The sequence below is a fragment of the Pongo pygmaeus genome, chromosome 9, assembly GCF_028885625.2.
Source record: "Pongo pygmaeus isolate AG05252 chromosome 9, NHGRI_mPonPyg2-v2.0_pri, whole genome shotgun sequence".
In the NCBI taxonomy this organism is placed as follows: domain Eukaryota; kingdom Metazoa; phylum Chordata; class Mammalia; order Primates; family Hominidae; genus Pongo; species Pongo pygmaeus.
This window is the reverse complement of record NC_072382.2, coordinates 56888563-56910156: the sequence shown is the minus strand read 5'-3', so window position 1 is coordinate 56910156 and position 21594 is coordinate 56888563. Positions and strand designations below refer to the sequence as shown.

The window sequence follows — 21594 nt, the reverse complement described above, 5'->3', positions numbered from 1 at the left end:
CTTTAATCCCTGTGAGCCTCAGTCGTAGCTCATAGATATGATACATTTAAAATGTGTAACCCTGTCTACATACAGTAAACATGTAGGAAATAGATATTATGATGCTCCTTTAAGACCCTGACCAGGGAAAGCACTTGTCAATTCTCAAGGTGCAATTCTTCCCATAACAAACGGGTCAAAGAGATGCACACTTAACACACTGGAACTTGTCCCTTCTCTTGGAGCTCCTGGGGGTTTGGTCCCCCAGGATTAGAATCCTGGGGATTAGAATCCTTACCGCTGTTTTCCCGTCCCTGGAGCTGGGCCATCCAAGAAGTATGTTAAGAGAGCTGGTACAGACCCACCTCTGCGTGGAGCAGGAAGTGTGGGACAGATGCTGGTCACACCAGGGCCCCTAGGCGCCTACCTTTCATTTCTAATCTCCTGGAGTGTGGTAGGAAGCGCATGGGACTTAGCTAGGTGTTCTTGGCCAAGCAACAGCCTCTCCAAAGCCAATTTTACTTCTGCAAAAGTGGAGCAATCTCAAGGGTCAAAATGGGGGACGGAATGTAGAAACATTCTATAAACTTTGCATATCTAACGGAACCCAGCATGGATACTCTTTACTAAGAATTTGCCTCCGTGATTAGGTAAATTTTAATTTTCTCCCAACAGTGCCCTAACTGGCCAAATGAAAATGCTAACTATATTTTAGAAAAGTTTTAATTTGAACAATTTATGATTAAAAATACATTTTATAAATAATTTTTCCATAGACTTGATTGAGGATTGTTGCAAACTTTACAAAAAGATACACTGCAACAACAGATTAAAGAAATTATAAAAAATATAGCTATACCCCTATTTAAAAATACAACATTATACATCACACAGCATTTTCTTTGTGCAAAATGTTTAAGGGAATGCTGTGTTAGGCATGTCAAACATATTTACTTAGAGGGAAGTAAACTTTAATACAGTTACTTTGCATAATAGTATAGGCACAGCTAAAATAATGGATTTTTCCCCCTAGAAGTTAATATATCTTAGAGTTCAACATTTTACTTTTATTTTGTAGGATTGAAAGCTAAACTTAGCTTTATACAAATATATGTGTGTGTGTGTATATATATATATATATATATGTATGAAAACAAGTATCTGATTTCACATTGAGCAAATCCCCAACGTATTTACAGTATTTTCAGAGAATGTGTTCTCCAAATCAGTCTGTGTACATTTTCTCTATTAAACAACTCTTTAGAAAATTAAACTAAGCCAACATTTGTTGATTAATGGACATCCTCTGTTGAGACTTCCAGTTTTCGCTGTGGGACAAAGAGAGTTCCTAAGGAGGTTTTATTAGCACCCTCAAAATCCATGCAGGATGAGCTGGTTGGCTTGGTGGGTCCACCTGGGGTACGGAAGAAACTTTCGGCCACTAATTGTGACCCTTTGGGTGTCACAGGAACAGGCTGATTGGAAAGAGAAGAATGGACAAAAGAAGTCAACCACACACAGATACATAGTCTTACCAGACTTGGAAGATTGGGCTGGATGAATGTATTGCACATTGGGAAACTGGCATATCTTGAAATTGGCGAGGGCAGCTTTGGTGAGTTTTACATTCTCAATTATTTTTGTTAGGGGAGAGACAAAAATCTCATGATAACCCAATAATATGGATGCCTTGGACACTCTTCCTGGGTTCTGGAAGAAACGTAGGCTTTCAATCTCCTGACTCTCCCATCCTTTCCCTCTCCAAAGAGAAAAGCAAAAGCAAATCTCTTATGACACGGATACTTGGGGCTTAATAATTCCAGGAAAAATTAAATTAAGAAGAAAGCCTCTCACCTGTTGTGCCCCTGTCACAGCAACTGATTGTCCATTTGGCTGGCTGTGGCCTGGGACTGGTGAGTCATAGTTGGTGGCCCTTCCTTGCTGAGTGCCTGCATTTTCTGGTACGACATTAACAGACTCTATTCTTGGAGACACAGGAACGATTCCAGGCCCTGGGCTGGCAGACAACTGCACACTGGGTGAGATGAGTCCCAAGTGCTGCAGGGTGAAGTTTACAATGGCTGAGCTTGGGTTCTGGATGGGAACAGGGTGGCTTGAAGCGAGAGCCGGGCTGTTCCCGACAGGTACGGCTGCCACGGAAGTTGGTGAGACCATTAGCTTCAAAGGTGTTACATGAAAAGAGGGAAAATTAACAGCAGTGAGTTCAGATGATGTCACTGGAATAACACCTGGAAAGAAAAGGGGGACGATATCTTAAAAGCACAGGCATTTATCCAAGAAGTTGACAAGGCTTAAGTGAACTTGAGACCGGCCCACATCTGGTTAGTGTTTTATGTGCACTCACCTGCAATTGGGGAGCTGTAAATCCTGTGGTTTGGGGAAAGAGCACCTGAGTTTTCTTTACTAGACAAAATGGACTCTGCCTCCAGGGATGAGCACTGGGTGAGAGGGATTAGGTATCCTGATGGGAACAAGGTCTAGAAAACAAGGAGGAAGCGTTTATTTTACACACAAATACAGGAAGAAAAATGGCCACGTGCCTGTTTCAGGACTAATATCCCTTGGTAGTTGCCTCATTGGACCAAAGCCTCCAGCGGTATGGGCTGCAGGCAGCCTGGCCACCTGGCTCCTAGAGGAGAATACCCTCCCACCCTTTCCAATGCTTGCCCCGAATAATACAGAACATGTTTCTTAAATGCCACCTGTGGTCTTAGGACATCTTTGGATGCTGGCACTGACCCTGCTTAGGGGTAAGGATTCATCCAGCACACCACTCTTACACTGATAACCTAACTCTTGCTACTGGACTCCTTGGTATGATGTAGTAGTAATTGATTGTTCTTGAATTATATAGAACGGTATTTCCCAAAGGGCATTCTGAGGGACCTGAGGTCCATGGGTTGCAAACAGGCATTACCTGATTCTTGGTCAAATATAATTGGAAAATACTGAATTAAACAAAGTCAAATGGTGTCTTTATTAGAGAATTTCCAAGAGATTTTAATGGTGGCATGCCTTAAAAATCTCCAAGTGGGGCGCACAGCAGGTAGCATTTCCCAAACTATTTGGCAACTATATTTTCAGTAGGCAATTAAGGAGGACTGGTATTCTAAGGAAACACTTTAAACGACATTGATTTAGAGAAAGGGGGCTAAACTATTGGCCATGGGCCAATTCCCACTCCCTGCCTGTTTTTATAAATAAAGTTTTATTGGAACACAATCATACTCATTCATTTATGTACTGCCTACAGCAATTTTCCTGCTACAATGGCAGGGTTGAATAGGGGCAACAGAGCCCATATGGCCTTAAAACCCCAAAAATGTCTACTATCTGGCCCTTTAAAGAATGTTTGCTGGCCCCTGATTTAAAACAGAAATTATATAAGTAAAGATTTCTTTCTAGTACTGCTTGCTCTAATGATAACAAGCAGTCTTAAAATATGCAAAGTACACCAGAGTTAAAAAAATTACAAATAAGATAACTGATTAATTCATATGAGAGACGCACAAGCCATTGAGCAAAAGCTTTAGGCAATAAAGTTATATTCCAACTAGAAAAGGCCCAAGGGTAGGGTTGCATGTACCTCCCAACATCCTTGTTAGATCACTGTACTTTTCCAAACAGAAAAAGTTTACATGGGTGCCTAAAAGTCTGCTTTAGCCTTACCATGAGTGGGACTGGCAAAAGCTAAAAACTGCTCTTATAAACTAGGGACCTCCTTTTTTCTTCCTTCAGACCTTTCTTCTCTCCATTGTCAAAACAAGTTTAATCTAATTGTTAATAGGTCTTTTCCTTGGGAACCAGGAAATTCAGAATCCACAAAGCTAAAAGTATACTGCAAGCTTTTAATTTTGTTTCTTAGGTACTTGGTCCCACTCAAAATCTCTACTAGTAGGTGCCTTGAAAACTGCAGGAAGAGAGAATTTTTAAGGGGCAAATTTAGATGCTTTATGAAGACCTGCTCTCTATTAGCTTTAGTTATATTCTCTCATGGTACAAATTATTCTGATTGCTGGTTTAACTCTTTCAAGTCTTCAGTAAAACCCACAGTAATAGAATAATAATTTTTAAATTTCCAACAAACTATATTCATTATAAAATCTTTTAACCTATAATGCCAATTCCCTTTTTTATAAAATAATTAGAACTATTAAATTGCAGAATGAATCTGACATGTTTGAACTTGAAGTCTTTTAGCCTACAGTAGCCCTTCCACCCCTTCCTCCTATCATGTCATCTTCATTCCTATCATTCACTACCTGATGTTTGTGTTTATTTGCATACTTATCTTCTTTCCACTCCTAGAAGCGTAAATTCTCAGTAAAAATTTGTTGAATGAATTAACACATGAATCTCTCATTGTCTTTGTTTTGCTCAGGCCATACTAAAATGAAATGGTTAAAGTGGGCTGGGCATGATGGCAAATGCCTGTGATTTCAGCACTTTGGGAAGCCAAGGCAGGCAGACTGCTTGAGCTCAGGAGTTCGAGACCAGGCTGAGCAACATGGCGAAACCCCGTCTTCACAAAAAATACAAAATTAGCCAGGCATGGCAGCACACCTGTAGTCTAAGCTACTTGGGAGACTGAGGTGGGAGGATCACTTAAGCCTTGGAGGTCGAGGCTGCAGTGAGCTAAAATCATGCCACTGCACTCCATTCTGGGTGACAGAGTAAGACCCTGTCTCAAAAGAAAAAAGAAATGGTTAGAGTTGCAGAGATATAAAAAAGAAGCAGGAGTATATGGAAAATCTATCCACTGAAAATCCTAATCCTGAATAACTATGTAAACAACAGGAGACCATTATTCAATCATACCCATTGGCCAAAAGAAGTTATGGACCTCCCAGAATATTGAAACTTTGTGATTTCCCACTTAGCATATACATTAAATACAAAAGGATACTATGTAAGATAATAGATGTTTTGAATGGTTACCATGAGGCCATCCTCAGGGAAGATTTGACAAACTCTAAACTTCCTCTTTAATAACAACAGTAACAGATAATGCCTTTCAGCTTATAACACGTCTTAAAAGGATCAAACCCTTTTATGTGTATCATCATGGAATAAATTCACTTAACCCCACAAAAACTATAATATGCCCACAGGCAAGTACCCAAAAGCAATTGCCACCAAAGGCAGGTGCTGGGTTAGATTTGATCCAGAGCACAGTGCTTTATATCCAGTAGGTGATGAGGAAAAACCGATGGAATAAATTCTTTACCGATGCAGAAAAATAAGACATAGAGAAGTAAAATAGCTTGTATTAAGAGCAGGGGCAAAATGAGAGATTAACTTTTACTTGCACATTTAGTGGTATTTATTGGATGATAATGTCTCTCATATATAATTGTCCTAAGGGAGAAAAATGAGATACTGTATGTAAAAGTGACTAATATCTATTATGTCTGCTATATGTGGGTAGGCATCCAATAAATATTAATTCCCTCCTGAACTAATCTCCACTTAGGAAAAAAATTTGTCTAGCATGTCAAAATCTCTAGAAACCAATACATGAACTACATCTACAATTTGTCAAGATCAGTTTGATTTTTCTGTTTACATAAAACAGAAATTTTGATTTAAATTTTAGGTAGAAAGTAAAATGGGGAGCAATTTATCTTCTAGGCAACAGATGCCAGTTACATGACATCAAACAAACATTAGGTAATGACTCAGAAAGCAGGAGTTACAGGAACCCTATGCATCCACACGTTCATTTAGGGTTACGTCTGCTTGTAAATTATTTAAGACTTTCATGACAGGTGTTTGCATTCCAGTGTGTGATGGAGAAATGGACTTAAGGACAACCACCCATGGTACTTTAAAAAGAGAGCAAATAATCCCTTCCTCCAAAGGTTAAAAATGTCCCTGCCGTCATCCCAGCCAGAGGATTAGCTGTTGAGGGCCTCATTTGGATTATGGGATGCTAAGGAACAGTTCCTTGTCTTCTGAGAGAATGCTCTTCGGTAAATTTCACAAGCCACCAGTCTTCCTGTAATAGACTAGGGAATTCCTAAAGCTTTGTGCAGTTCTAGGCTGTACTTACTGTGGAGACATTTTCAAGTCCTTTTAGGTCCTCTTTAAATTTCTTTTTGGAACCACTGTCCTCGAGTATGCTTGCCCTCTTTGAGCCTCTTTCTCCAGCTGGCTCCCTGGTTCGGCTCTTTGCCCCTTGCCTCTCTGGTGCTGGCAGCAAGCTTCCAGTCCTGGTAGAGGCACTGGCCTTTGAGGTATCATTGGCTGCCTTCTCAGCGGTGGCATCTGTGGAGTCTTTTGATCCAGTAGCTTTAGAAGAGTCGGTGGTGCACACCGTTGGGCTCAGGCCTTGGGGTGGCGTCACACTTTGGTGGGCTTGAGCGGGCTGCAGGTAGATGGCATAGGATGGGCCTGAAGGGGCCTGAGGTAGGATCAGGGGCACTGCTGATGACAATGGGCTAGGGATCAGGGGAACCACTCCCAGGGGCTGGATGAGGGACGGTGCTGTCAGCTCCATCTCAGCATTCACTGGGGGGTCCAGAGGGGCTACTGGTTTGCAGGGTCCAGATCTTGCCAGCTGTACTTTCACTTTCTGTCTGGATTCACTAAAAGACAAGATTTAATACACGACATGATGGATATACATTTTTCTAAACTGTTCTAACGCTTTAAGCCTCATATTGAAGCCATGCTTTTATGGAACATGCAGATAATTTCTGTAATGAGTGAGTATGAGATACAGAAAAGATTAGCTCTCCAGTTCAAGGCTAGTGCTTCTTCTCACATAAAATAAGTAATCCTAACAATGTAATGTAAAAGTAATTCATCCTGTTATTAAAGAGCATTGCCAACCTACCTTGATTGCTCTTCTAACTGCATTTTACAAATAGCTGCGAGCTGAGCCATTTTACTTGGGAAGGGTGCAGAATTCTGAGAACTCTCAGCTGGTAAAATAGAAAGGAAGAGAGCATCGGTCAAAGCTAAAGAACAAATGTTCACACAGATGAAACCTCACTGAAGTCAGAGGAACAGAAACTGTGCACCTCCCCTCAAAGTTGCATAGCGATTAAAGAATAAACCCCATAAATGACTTTTTAAATTTATACATTAGTTAGGCTTCAAGAGGGTTTAGGTATATAGATATTGAAATAATTTTCTGACAACTATTGCAAGGATCACGTAAGCTGAAAAAATGAGATAAAAGGGAATTCTTCCTAGCAGATCCCTGACATTCCTGAAAACATACCTTTGTTGGTCTTGATAGGGCTACTGGGCGCAGAATTTATCTTTCTCCGATCACTTTCTATACTCTTTACCAATTTGATAAGAGATGGGTGTCGAGTAAAGTTTGGTTTCCCACGTGTGGAAAAGAGGTTTTTGGCACAGTTCTCTTTTGAAGACCGTCTCACCTCCAAATCAGAGGGAGTAAAAGGAATGACTGGGCTGGAGCCTGAAACAGAAAATGTCTGTGTATTAAAACCTGGATGGCTCAGTTTGCTTTTGGGATATGAAATAAAACAATTTTAGGAATAAAAGTGGCAAGTTACAGAGCACCGACCATGTGCCTATCACTGTTCTAAGGGCTTTACAGAGAAAGCCTTGTTTACCTTATTAAATGAATTCTGAGACACAATATTTCCTACATTAGCATTTCTGAAACTGCACTATATCTTATAACCAGTGGTGAGCTAGAGTGTAGTTATTAGTGATTTTTCTTTCTTAGTGATATAGAAAGAATTGTGCATCTTACAGTCAGTGGAGTCTTAGATCTGATGAAATATGGGTGATCCTCACAGCTCCATGAGGTAACTAACTGTTCCTCAAGAAATGCAGCCCTGTGTCGGAGATGAGAGCTCTGACCCACACAGACATTAACCTACTGGCTCAAGGTCTCTCAACTGGGAGCATGTGGGCCTGGGATATGAACCTGGTCAATATGGCCCCACAGCTTTCACTCCAAATTCCTGCACCAAAGGACCTCTCTCTGAGATTATATCACAGTAACTCCACTGAGGTGCCATTGTTCTTCCCATTTCACCAATGAGAAAACTAATCCTTGAAGAAGTAGCTTGTCTCAGGCCGCAAAGCCAGAGTGGCAGGGCTGGGAATGGAACCTAAGTTTCCCTCTGTCTCCATGGCCCACGTTCTTGTCATTTTCAGTGATTCTGGGTGGGGATCTTTGGTAGAATGCAAAATGTCAGCATCGCAGAGTTAAGATGAAGACTAGAAATATCTACTTTGATACCAGAGTGAACTCATTCCATATTCTCAATGGGCACAGGTTCTGTTGTGGTCACTGTGCTGCATAGCAGCAATAGTGTTTTATGCTTTGTGGTGCTTTCAACTTTCCGAATCCTTTCACATACAGATTCTACTACTTGAACACAGGGTGGGAGGTTGCTATGGATCTTGGTTTGCTGATGGAGCCAGTAGCCAAATTTTCTATATTGCCATTCATCTGGAATCATCTTTTCAATCATATCTATCTTTTCCATATGGGGCTGTGAGTAGGAAGGGGAAGGGAAAATATCTCCCAATGTGCATTAATTCAAAATAATAAAGCAGGATAAAGAAAATATGGTACATATACACCATGGAATACTATGCAGCCATAAAAAGAAATGAGATCATGTCCTCTGCGGGACATGGATGAAGCTGGAAGCCATCATCCTCAGCAAACTAACATAGGAACAGAAAATCAAACACTGCATGTTCTCACTCATAAGTGGGAGTTGAACAATGAGAACACATGGACACAGGGAGGGGAACAACACACACTGGAAATTAAAAATTAAAAAAACACACAGAAATAATAAAGCAAAGGGTGAAAGAAAAAAATACATACCACTGGTATTTGGACTGATTTCTGGGCCGGTCCATTTAAAAGCTGGTTTTCGGCCTCTTTCCTCTGTAACGTGAACTTTCTTGATAAGATCCAGGCTACTCAGAACATTAGCTATATCATACAACCTCCTAATTTTTGCTGGGAAAAAAAGTATATGTACCACTTAATGGAATAATGAAAAGATCAAAGAATTTTCCTTCAGAAGGACTTCATGTATATTCTAAGAGCTGTCTTAACCATCAATGTCAGACAGAGAAACTTCTGCCTCCTTTTAAGTTCTTCTGGTGATACAGCTTTAATTAAGATAAAAAAGTTTTAAATATTTAAAAGACTCAATTACTGCTAGTACTCAATGTTGAAATGACAATAGCATATGTTGACAAAGGAAAAACGACTTGATGAGATCACCCTATCTGAAACTATGTTACAGACTGTTTCAAAAATAAAGTCACCATTCCTGGGTACCTTCTAATGAGGATTCAGAAGAATTTTATGAACAGAGAAATAAAAGTATCTGTGATAAATGTCTTGCTTTTCTGCTTGTAATAGCTTATAACAAAATTCATTTACTATCACAGCATGGAAAATTCTGTACCCCATCAACATGTGTAATTTTTTAATACTGTCTTTATGTAACATGCAAAACATAGATCTGTGAACTTGACAAACCTCACATATCTTAAAGAGTTTTGTTACAAAAAGTCTGTTTTTTACTGCCATCTTGATAGTACAGACTACAAATCGAGTCTCCTTCCTAGCCATACCAGAAGGTTCTGAATTCCCTGGGGATTCAGTAACTTACACCTCTGCAGTTCCTGGAATAGTTTTCAAGGCTATGACTAACCAGTGAAACAAAGATGAAAACTATCCGGTGACTCACAAAAGGCAAGTAACCCCTCAGTAGTATCAGGACGTGTTTTCTGAAATTGCAGATCTCCCGATATCCCGAGCCAAGTGCCCCTCCCCATCCTCCGAGCACTTCTTTCCACACCCTTCTTGCAAAGTCTGGTGTAATGGTGAGGGCATAGCTCTTTTGTTAGGAATCCAATCTACAGTCCCTTCCCAGTTTTGAGCAGGTAATCTAGCTAAAACCATTCTTTCAAAATGGCAGACTACCCGTGCTGCAGGTCACTTCTGGGGACAATTTTATGAGTCATTTATAAACCCTCTATATCAGCATCAGTGGAAGGAGACCAGGGTGCAGACCCACTTTACAATTTACTCTCATTTACAGCTTACACAGAACAGATTCTTCTAGTGTTTACTTTTTTTTTTTTTTGAGATGGAGTCTTGCTCTGTCCCCCAGGCTGGAGTGCAGTGGCGCGATCTCGGCTCACTGCAAGCGCCGCCTCCCAGGTTCACGCCATTCTCCTGTCTCAGCCTCCTGAGTAACTGGGACTACAGGTGCACGCCACCACGCCCGGCTAATTTTTTTTATACCTTTAGTAGAGACGGGATTTCACTGTGTTAGCCAGGATGGTCCGGATCTCCTGACCTCATGATCCGCCCTCCTCGGCCTCCCAGAGTGCTGAGATTACAGACTTCAGCCACCGCATCTGGCCGTGTTTACTTTTGAGAACAATGTTACAATATCAAATGAAGTAATGTGTCAAATAAGAGTAGTGATACTTGGCCAGGCGCGGTGGCTCAGGCCTGTAATTCCAGCACTTTGGGAGGCCGAGGTGGGTGGATCATGAGGTCAAGAGACCGAGATCCTCCTGGCCAACATGGTGAATCCCCGTCTCTACTAAAAATATAAAAATTAGCCGGGCGTGGTGGCGCACGCCTGTAATCCCAGCTACTCCAGAGGCTGAGGCAGGAGAATCGCTGGAACCCGGGAGGCGGATGTTGCAGTGAGCCTAGATCTCGCCACTGCACTCCAGCCTAGAAAAAGAGCGAGACTCCGTCTAAAAAAAAAAAAAAAAAAAAGAGTAGTGACACTCATGTGTCATAACAAGTTAGCTAAATCAATATTATCATGGCTTCTAGGGAGAAGTGAAGATATAAAAACATAATTAGAGAAGATCGGTTTATGCAGCTATGTTTCCTAATTTGGAAATGAGTTTACGACTGAGATTTTATTGTTTAAGAATAGGTTCAAAAATCCATGGCAGTCATGACACTTACTTTTAAACTTGCTTTTATCCAAATCTTCCACATGGTCCTCCCCAATTAAAATCTTGGCAGCAACTTCTAGGCTTACTATCTGAGGCGTTGACACCAAAAACAGCATCACAAATTTCTGGCTCATTACCCTTAAAGACTTGTCTTTGCGGCTGTTTACAGAAGCTTTAGAGAAGGATGAGGATTAGAGAATTAAAATTCACAAAGGGACAAGTGACTTCTAAAGTAACAAGGCTAAAAATACCACCACCTGATCATACAGCTGACAACTGTGGCATCTGAACATTAAAGGCAGCAGTAGCTTTAGAGCCGTGTTCTCCACAGAAACTTTTCCTTAGAGAGAGGACAAATGCCATGCCGCCCGGAGTTTTCACTACCATCTCTCACCTGCCCGAAATTCCACTCCAGGGAGTTCCACAAAACACATGTCTGGGTGTCCATTTGGGCCAGTGTTTGATTTGATGATATGATCCTCTATACTGTAACTCTTAATAAAGTCAAACTCTTGCTCATATTCTTTCTTTTTGATCATCATAATCTGCTCAGCGTACTTGTTCTCCTCCCCGACGCTCTTCAAGGTGCCAAGGGTTTTGTTGAGATTGTGTCGCCCGTGCCAAGTGTACCTGTTTTTGGCGAGGCGGCTCACCATATGTAAACTCTCTAGGACGTTCACGATATCGTAAATGCGTCGACGTTCAACATCTACAAAGAACGTGCAATTGTGTGTTACAGATTTTTGTAACGTGTTTAGAATTGAATAGCTTTTTCTTCCATGGTTTATTAGTCAGTAAGTCCTGGATAATATCACTTTCCTAACTGTAAGTGCACATACTCAACAAATACTGTGAAGGTGAGAAAGACATGTCCTTGCTTTCCAAGGGTACAAATCATATGAATTAGAAAGGCAACATTTAATGAGGGCCTAAGATGTGCTACACAGCTTTAGGAAGTTTTCACCTTAAACTTGTGAAGTAGGTATTATGATCTGCACTTTAAAAAGGGTGAGAAAGGCTGGGCGCGGTGGCTCACGCCTGTAATCCCAGCACTTTGGGAGGCCGAGGCGGGCGGATCACGAGGTCAGGAGATGGAGACCATCCCGGCTAACATGGTGAAATCCAGTCTCTACTAAAAATGCAAAAAAATTAGCCGGGCGTGGTGGCGGGCGCCTGTAGTCCCAGCTACTGAGGAGGCTGAGACAGGAGAATGGCGTGAACCCGGGAGGCGGAGCTTGCAGTGAGCCGAGATCGCACCACAGCACTCCAGCCTGGGCGAAAGAGCGGGACTCCGTCTCAAAAAAAAAAAAAAAAAAAAAGATGAGAAAACAGAGGCTCAGACCAGCTAAGTAGCTCACCCCAAAACAGCTAGCAAGTAGCAAACCAAGTCTTTAAAACTCTACATCTCACACTTTCCAACCGCTTCCAATACAACCACGTACACACACACACCCATCTATAATGATCATAAGATAGAAACAAAATACTGAGATTTCAGAAAAGTACAAAAACCATGATGTAGTTTTTAAAAATTTACATAAAAATAAAATGTGCCTTTTTGGGTCTAATTTTGCTTACTTTCTAGCTATCATTAACAATATGATATTAGTAATTCTGTGACTCTCATCTATTTAAATTGGGTTTTCAATATTCTATAATGTTAGAATTCTCTTCGTTCAAGAAACTTAATTTCAATTTAAATATTTGATGAGATCAGCCTTTCTGGAAAAGTGATCAATAAAACACTATTTTAATAAGGGTGCATCCTACTGACCTCTTGCTGTTCCTGGAACCTGCCAGATATGCACTTGCTTTGTACTGGCTGTTCCTTCTGCCTGGAACCCTTCTCCCTGATGTCCTTACAGCTCCCTACCTTGCTTCTTTCAAGTCCTTGCTCAGATGTCACCTTCTCAATGAAGCCTGATCTGACCACTTATGGCAAAGCACCTCCCCAGCACTCCTGATCCCTTGATCCTGATCCACAATTTACTTTTTCCACTATGCATGTTACCTTCTAGCACGTATTATCCTTACTTACTTCCTATATCCTTTACTCAGTATCTATTGCCCCACTAGAATATAGGTTCTAAGAGAGAAGAGATTTTGCCCTTTTTGTTTATGGATGTATCCCAGGCTCCTACAACATTGCCTGACACATAGCGGTAGAAGATTAATAGATATTTGCTGAATTAACAGGTACATCCTACCCAGCTACCATTAAGCATACATGAAAAGTAGATGAATCTAAATGGCATATTCTTAAAATGTGAAATAAAGTTGATATTTACAAACATGTATTAGAAGGGCAAATTTTCTTCACGGGGTGATTGCTTTGTATTAAAATGTATTATCTTGCACAGCACATCACTTCACAGGTTTAGATTAAGATACCCACATGACTCCAAAGGTACCCCAAATTTGCCACAGGCCCGTTTTTAGCTCCAAATAGATTCAGGTCTTTGAACAGAGGAGTAAAAAGGGGCAGGAGGAATAACTTTTGCCCAACACAAAACATTCAGAAAACTAGTCCTCAGAACAATGCTGAAGGTCCAGGAGCGCACAGGTCCTGTTCCCACTCACAGAAGCTGATCCTCAGCGTCAACTAGGAAGATAACCATTCATCAGCCTGATTCTTCAAGAACAGCAAGGGAGAGCAATGAGGCAAAAGTTCACAGTTGTAACTTTGTGAAACAAGTCATAAGACCATATTGCCTTTCTTTAAAGCTTCAGAGACAACTGTAGTCAGAAGCAACCTCCATTGTGACTTTTCTGCCTCCAAGATTTGCTGAAATTTGCAACTACTTGCCTTCATTCTTATATTAGAAGAGGGCTTTGGAGATAGAAAATTTCCATGTCGCCTTATTTGTGTCGTTTACAAACACTGGCTAGATGAGCGGGGGTCTGAAGGAGTTAAGTCCATAAAGCCACTTTAATTATTAATTCTTTCAGTGAGTTCTTTGCATACTTACTAAGTTCCTCTGCCACTTCGTCAAGGCAGATGTCATTATTCACAGCAGGGTTGGGATAATTAGGATATCGTGCTAAGAACTTATGACACAATAATCCTAAACTTTTCTCTTTTCGACTTGGTTGGGATTTCTCAAATTCATCTCCAGATAAGTGTTCCTACAAATGAAAAGGTAAACAATGTCTTATTCTTAAATAAAGTCTGACAGATTTATTAGGGGCATCTGTGCTCGATGACTAACACCAACTTACACACGCTTAGCTTCAACAGCTGCAAAGTCTGGATGGGAGAAAAGGTTAGGGGGGCCAGTACAAAATGCTTGGCAAACCTGAAAGGAAAGCCTGAAACGAAAATAACGCAAAGGTTCAGAATTCCCAGTGCTATATTTCTTGGGGTCCAAACCTTTCTGGTGCTCTGAAGGAAGTTAATAACAGCCTTCGGGTGGTGATGCTTTAAATTGCCAGCACTTCTCTAATAGCTACAATCCCCCCCAACAAATTCCCCAGCCTCCAACCAGTCCTCTGAAAACCTACGTGTATACAGTCTTTGGCCTCAGGTAATCCACTTCTGTTGTCAAACAAACCCCTTTTCTGATCTCTGTTGCGGATCTCAGGGCTCACAGCACTGATGAGCATTTTCAGGTTGGCTGTCGGTGTCCACGGCTCTCCCTGAGAGCCTTCCTTGGGCTTGGTGGGTGTGGTTAAAGGGCCAAAGTCAGGCTGGATCTCTGCCAACACGATATTTGCTGTGGTGGATTCTTTCAGAGGTGTTTTCATTAGTCCCCTTTTATGTGGCTCACAAAAGAGATTTTCCTGGTTTAAAAAATGTAAATAATTAAATCCATAAAACAGGATTTATCAGACAGCTTGGATTCTAGAAATTGCATAACAAATAGAATCATGCCAAGGAAAAAATGTCTAATGAGATTGTAGAGTTGAGGAAATTAATAACTATATTCTAATGGTCATGTGATGTGTATTGTCAATTCTAATAATTACATTTCCTATTTTTAATTTTGCAATAAGGCATAAATGTTTTCACCTTATGTTTCAACCACTGAAAAAACAACTTTAGTTAGGACTTATAATTTTAATTGTATTTTGAAATAGTTTTAGATTTAGAGAAGAGAAGCAAAGACAGTATAGAGTTCCCAAATGCCCTTCACTCAGCTTCCCCTAATTGGACTGACAATGTTAAATGATCAGACTCCTAGAAATGACTTTTGTTTACTCATGGCACTGTAATAAGTAAAGGCCTACAGGGCAGAAATTCTTATCCACCTAGCATAATGGCTGCATGCAGTGGGTGCTAAATAAAATACTACTGAAGAGTCAGGGAGACAAGGAGACAAGAGTGAGGGATAGCATATGGTCAGATTTATCAGGGAAATCTAGAGTGTCTAACAGCAGGATTTCTGACCAGAAAAGTCTGCTCTTTGAACATCCACTCCCTCATTTTACAGATAGAGAAAATGGGGCCCAGAGAAGTAAAATGATTAGTTTGGTGCAAAAGTAATTGTGGCTTTTGCTATTGAAAGTAATGGCAAAAACAGCAATTATGTCTGCACCAACCTAACAGCTACCTAAGACCACAAAGCTAGATCCTGGCAGAAGCAGGATAGCCACTGAGACAAAAGGGTAAATTAACAGCAGTTCATAAATAAGGCTAATGGAGACTATATTCCTTCCAGTTTTGGACACCAGGGACTTCACACACTACTCCTATCTTTATCTATTTTCAAGAAAATGCTTGGAACAGCAATAAGTAAAATAATAGGCAGACCAAATAACTTTAAGAACATGGATTAATGGGACATGTTGTGACATCTTGGGTTTATCCAGTACATTTCCGTTTGTATGTTCATGGAATCCTGCATTCCTAGCTTGCAGAAGAGAAGATGCAGGCTGAGAGAGGTCACACAGGAGTGGAACCTGGATATTTTCACTCCAAGTATGGTGCTCTCCTTACATGGAAGTCAGTGTGGTGGACCCAACAGGAGCTCCTTGCCAGTATGTGCATCTGAGATGTGCTGATTTGAGAATAGGCTTTTTCTTTGCCTCAGATTATCAGAAGCAATGGTAATTCTCTTATTTGACTAACATCTAAAACTATTAGGAAATGTGCATGCAAGTTCACTTTTTTTTAATCTATCAGTAGTTGGACACCCCCCACAGACAATTCTTTTGTAATTTTACAAAATGTTTGCCCCCTAAACAGAGCATTTTGCAGACCCCATAAATAAGCTGCCAATTTGGTAAAAAATTATCTTAAAAAGAAATTCAGTCTCCAGTCATGTCGAATGCTGTTTCTGAATTCCAGTTGTTCAAGAATCCTCAGAAATGTTGTAATGAAACTAACGAATTTTTGAAGAGGGGTAGGTTTGCCCCTTTACAATCTTTCTAGTTTTTAATGATTTGGTAGCTGTCTCAGACATAAACAGAGAAAAGGTATTTTTAAGAATAATAAAATTTGTTAGTTTCATTACAACATTTCTGAGGATTCTTGAACAACTGGAATTCAGAAAGGGCATTTGACATGATTGGAGACTGAATTTCTTTTTAAGATAATTTTCATCTTTTAAACTATATTAATTAAATTAGTATATATTTTAAACTATATATTTTTGAAACTACAAGATAAGGTTCATTTTTTCCAGGTTTTTACAGAGGCTAACCAAGGATGTGGCATTAAGAAGATATATTGGATAGGGAAAAATTATGGAGTTAAATCAGGATGATACTGAATTTAAAATTGCAATGATGAATACTGAAGTCATAAAGTACCTTTTCGTTCTCCATTCTGTAAATTCCTCATACATTTAGAGTTTAAAAATGAAAAATCTGGAGTTCCTCCCCAAATCCCGATGGTTCAAGTAGTCCAATCAATTGTACTAAAAGTTTTAATATCCTTAAAGAAAAAAGGAAATAGAAAAAGTTAGAGAAAAACAAGAACCAAAAGATCTGTTGAAAATTCCTTCACGGACAAGAGGCTACGGAAACAAAGACTAACGAAAAATGACAAACTAGATTTACATTTTATTCTCGACCAGAGATCGCCCCACTGAGCGGAGAACGCCAACAAATGCCAGTAAATTCCTTCAGCAAACGGATCGGCTGTCCTAAGACTTCAAGCAACCCACAGAATTTCTAGTGACATCCCTCTCCCATCTGTAGAAAAGGCGGGCCATTCTCCGGACCCCAGCAAATACTTTAGGAAGCACCCACCTGTTTGCAGATCAGGGCTCCGGACTAAGCGCACGAGCCCAGGTCCCGGCTGAGCGCACGCGACCCCAAGTAGCTGGGTACAAGTCTGCATCTAGATGCCTGGATTTCTCCCCTTACACACACGTGCACAGGCTCAGCAGTAAAGTCGTGGGAGGTCGCTTGACAGGAAAGTTCCAAATTCAGTCCCAAAGCTCCAAGCATGCAGTTGGGCATTTAAAGAGAGTCTTATAATTAAGACTTTTTTTTAAATTTAAAAAAGGGCTTCCTTAAAGATACAAAGCACTATTTACTCCCTATTCGGGTGGCCAGTTCACACCACGGCGTTAGACTCCACCTTGGAAGGCTGTATTTGCCCAATAAGGCAAGCAGGTACAGTCCCCCGGCCGCCTCTCGCTCGGTGCACTTCCCCCAACTTTCGGCCAAAGGCCCCTCCCACAGCCTGTCCGCCCGCCGCCGTCCGGACAGTTCCCGGACAGCATCATCGTGGTTTCCAGGACAACAATTCCCGACCAATCAGAGGTCCGGAAGCGGGCCTGCGATTGGCCGACGGCACCAGGGGCGGGGCCGGACCTTCCGCCTTCGATTTAAAAATTTGGCGCGGAAAGTCGGACCGTGGCCGGCACCTCCCCTTAGCTGCGCGGGGCTTGAGCGCGGGCAAACCCGCGCCCGGAACCACTGCATCCCCGCCCCTCCCCCTCGTTCGACCCCGCCCCTCTGCGCGGGAGCTCAGCTCCTCCCTCACGGCCCCCGGCGGAGCGGGAGGCGGGAAACGGCCGCCGCCACCGCCGCCGCCACCCGCCCGAGCCCTCTCCAGGTGCCGTGTCGCCCGGGCGCCGCGCCCCTCTGCGTCCCGCTGACCTGTCAATCTACCTCACGGCGGGAGCTGGCGGGGGCTGAGCCGGGACTCGTCAGCACCGCTGCCCCTCTCAGGCCCGGGAGCCCGCGTACCTGGCAGTCAGTCAGTCTTTCCGCAGCGCCGAGGTGGGTGCCGGAGAGAGACGCTGGGACCGGGACTGGCGGGCCGGCTGGCGGGCAGAGGGAGCGTGACCGTCCAGGAGCAGCCAAGCCCCCGATTTGAAATTAACCCGCTCCCGGCGCGAGCCGATACCGCGGGCGGGGAGGGCAGCTCCCCTCCCCCACGCCCGCTCGCCCCGGCCCCGGCCCCCGCGCGCCAATCCGAGCCTCCCGACCGTAGCCGCCGGCGAATCGGTGCAGGCGCCGCCCTCCGCTCCCGCCTCTACGGCAGAGTTGGGGGAAAAGTTCAGCAACTTTTTTTTCCTTTTTTTTTTTTTTTTTGCATACACCCCCTCCCCTTGCTCAAAGTTGGGGAATAAAATTTGGCCAGTCCAAGGCTCGCGGGCTTGGCCGCAGGCGCCCTGCGATTCCCTGCTTGGGGCTAGCTCACTCCTGCCCAGCCCCAGGCCGGCTCACCTGCCCTCGGACTCCTGCCGGACCTCTCCCCCTTGCACCCCTGGCATGCATGATTGTGCTGCCCACCGTCTGCCCCGTGCCTTGGAGAAACTGGTGTGAGGAGGGAGAAGCTTGGCTATTGGTGCCTAAGCTCCGTGGGCGCGGGGCCTTGGCCCAGCGGTGAGAACTCAGGTGTAGGAGGAAGAGGAGGAAGGCGGAAAACCCGCCAACCCTGTCCCCGCCGTCTTTCCTCTCGGTCTCCCACCCACTCCTCCCTTTCTCTTCCCTGTTGTCTTTCCCTCTTTTTCCGGTCTCCGAGCCTCAGGCAGCTTTAGCCTGGTTCCCTGTAGAGCCCTAGCAGGGTGGGGAGACACTTCGATCCTTCGTCCTCACTTTGCAGAACGGGACACCGAGGCCCGGGGCAGCGGCGCTGCCTCGGCTGCTGCACCTGGATCATTTGCGCCCGCGTTGGCTCCCTTTGCTCTCCTCTGCCTTAGACTTTTCTGCGGACTGGTGCTGAGTGTTGCCCAACCGCGCCGAGATCTGGGCGCCGGTCTCTCGATCTGGACTCGGTTTTGCTCTTCCTCCTCTGTAATCGCGCGTCTTTAGGCTCCAGCAGGGCCCGGGGCCACGCTCCCCCACTCCCACTGCTAACTTGGGGATCAGTGACTCTCCCATTGCTGACTAGCAGGGCGAGGCATTTTTATTTTCTGCGAAACGCGATGAGGGCGGGGATGCTATGATATTCCGGCTGGGGTCGCAGCGCAGCAGCTGCCGGCCACAGGGCCAGGGGTCTCCGTGGCGAGCGAAGGCTCATCTCTCCGCGGAACGCGACCGCAGGCTTGCGGCGTGGCCGCCCTGGAATGTTGGCGCCGTCGTGTCCATGTCCCCCTTTCGTCGCCAGCTGAGGTGCAGGTCTTGCTCAAGCAGGCGCTTCGACCTGAAAACAGGCCTTTCAGGTACTGTGCAGAGGGGCCGCTGCCTGTAGCTCGCAGATTTAAAATAAAACAGAGGTCACTATACAGGGTTCCACTGTTGCTAGCACTGAGCAGCTGGTTCTTACTAAGCCCAGGTACCCCTTTTTTTGGAGCAAGGCTGGGTTCTAAATGTATCAACAAAAAGTGGGGAGTTGGTGCTTCTGCTTTAGCCACTAGCTGTTGGCCAGATTGTCATCTCCCCCAACCCCCTGAACGGTCAGCAATCCCAAGAGTGCATAGGTTCAGCTATGCTCAATGTACCCGAAATTATTACAGCCCCGGAGTCCTGTGGGCCATAAATCCCCTTTAAAGTTCTTTAGAAGCAGTCTGCCTCATGCACCTGTGTTCAGAGATAGTGACTAATTCGTTCAAATCTGTGATCGACAGGGCCATTCATGCTGCAGATGTCTGAGTGACAATTACCTGTAAGGCACATCATGCAGGGAGCAGCCACCTCTGGTGACACTTGACAGATGGCCTCTCATTTCATACTCAGCACAGGTGTGAAAGCATGGGGTATGACTCTGAGAGGGAAGCAGCATTTTAAAGTGACAAACCCAAGGTCTCACTGTAAGTGACAGGGCTGGGATTTGAAGCCAAGGGTGTTTAACGTCTCAGGGCTTTCCACCAAAAGCTGTGTTTACCACTGTGTGGGGTGCTCATCCTTACTTGCTTCATAGGATAGTTGTGTCTCATTTTATAGAGAAGAAAACTGAGGCACAAAAGGGTTAAACTGATGGCCAAGTTAGCTATAGAGCCAGAATTAGAATCCAGGTCTACCTGCTCCAAGTTCATACATCCCATTCCACTGCCTCTGAAAGTTCCTATGAGAGCAATGTTAGTGCCAACTCAGGCTAGCCCTTAACCATTTCAACCCCTCCCTAAACACAAAAAAACAGGAAGGTGAGAATGTAATTCTTGCTTACTGATAGTTGTCATGTCTTACTGAAGGAAGTGAAATTGTAGTCAAACTCATTGAATATGTTGAAAAGTGGTTTTATTAAGAGTGAAGTGATACAGTTTTGAAGTCTTAACAACACTTTCATGTAATGAAAGGTAATAAAGAAAGAAAAGTTCTACTCATCACTGTGTAGAGTATCAATTTGAAATGCAGCATGAGTGTAAAGGAGAGAAAAGACTACTGAAAACTTTTATGTTTACTGCAACCAAGAAGGAAGGATCAGGGCATAAGCTTGAAATCTTTTTTTTTTTAATTTTCCCATCAAATATGTTTTCCACTTATTAGTTACATAATCCAAGGGAATATTTGTGTATTTGTTTCTGGTCTTTTGTTCATCATGTTGTGTAATCTGTGTCTCACTGAAGTTAGACCAGTTTTTCTACTCTGTGCTGCCGCCCTTCTGGATTGCACAACTCGGAAGGCTGACATGTTGTGTAACACATTCAGCATTAAATAAAGTATTATGAAAAACGATATCAAAGGTAAGGGGGAAAGATAGGCATCACCGGGGCGCCTACATTCAAAGGTAACATTTGGGATTTCTGAAGCGTGTCCCTTTTCATCATCACCAAAAAGACAGGCAAGACCTTCCTCTGCTGAGCAGGGAAGGATGAAGGGCTAAGGAAGGAGTTCTAGCTAATGGGTTTCTTGACCTTTTCTGTCTCTCTTGCTGCCCTACCTCCTAGGTGCTTATATCACCAACTCTGCTTCCTGACCTAGTGGGGCAATTTGGGTTTGTGCTTTATCTGCAGTATGTGTTGGCATAGATACCATGAAACAGCTGTCTGGAGCTTAAAACTGCACAAATCCCTATGTGCTGGGTCGAATTGTGGCTGCTCACGACTAGATCTCAGCTATTCCTGGTCCTTGTACTAAGCCTGCAAATGAATCATGCTGGGTCTGGTCTGGGCAGGGTTAAAGAGGATGGATACAAGCAAGGGACCCAGGAAGTGGGCATGCCTGGAGCTGGCTTGTGCTGACTGTGGAGCTAGACTAGGTCAGAGTATGTCCCAGGCAGCAGCAGGGCTGTGTGTGAAATCCCTTCAGACTCTCCTGTGACCTCCTGTGGGAAATTCCTGATGGGCCCTGATCTATCTTGATGAGCCCTAT

At 43.4% G+C, this 21594-nt stretch overlaps 1 protein-coding gene and 1 long non-coding RNA gene across 5 annotated transcripts in view; one reads left to right on the top strand and one right to left on the bottom strand.

Annotated features, from left to right (window-relative positions):
* Nucleotides 1–684: 684 nt before the first annotated feature.
* Nucleotides 685–18270, bottom strand: E2F8 (E2F transcription factor 8). 4 transcript variants are annotated; one of them, XM_054438547.2, is made up of 13 exons: nt 18085–18270; nt 16696–16819; nt 14446–14724; nt 13914–14070; nt 11339–11653; nt 10955–11116; nt 8828–8965; nt 7229–7432; nt 6839–6926; nt 6053–6587; nt 2345–2477; nt 1834–2228; nt 685–1454 (listed from the first exon to the last, which is right to left on the bottom strand). In XM_054438547.2, exons 2-13 carry the CDS (start codon nt 16708–16710, stop codon nt 1272–1274), a joined length of 2604 nt encoding a protein of 867 aa, XP_054294522.2. In that variant the 5' UTR covers nt 16711–16819; nt 18085–18270; the 3' UTR covers nt 685–1271. The 4 variants fall into 4 exon arrangements, 3 of the variants coding, with proteins under 3 accessions (XP_054294522.2, XP_054294525.2, XP_054294526.1); XM_054438550.2 differs by lacking the exon at nt 18085–18270 and adding an exon at nt 17137–17553; XR_010127573.1 differs by lacking the exon at nt 18085–18270 and adding an exon at nt 17137–17543 and having other exon boundaries at nt 1325–1454; nt 1834–2157.
* The window catches only part of LOC129007511 (uncharacterized), a 71212-nt gene continuing 67462 nt past the window's right edge, over nt 17845–21594 (top strand). Inside the window, exon 1 of the long non-coding RNA XR_008492336.1 lies at nt 17845–18117. This is a non-coding gene — a long non-coding RNA (uncharacterized LOC129007511). The remainder of the gene's footprint in view (nt 18118–21594) is intronic.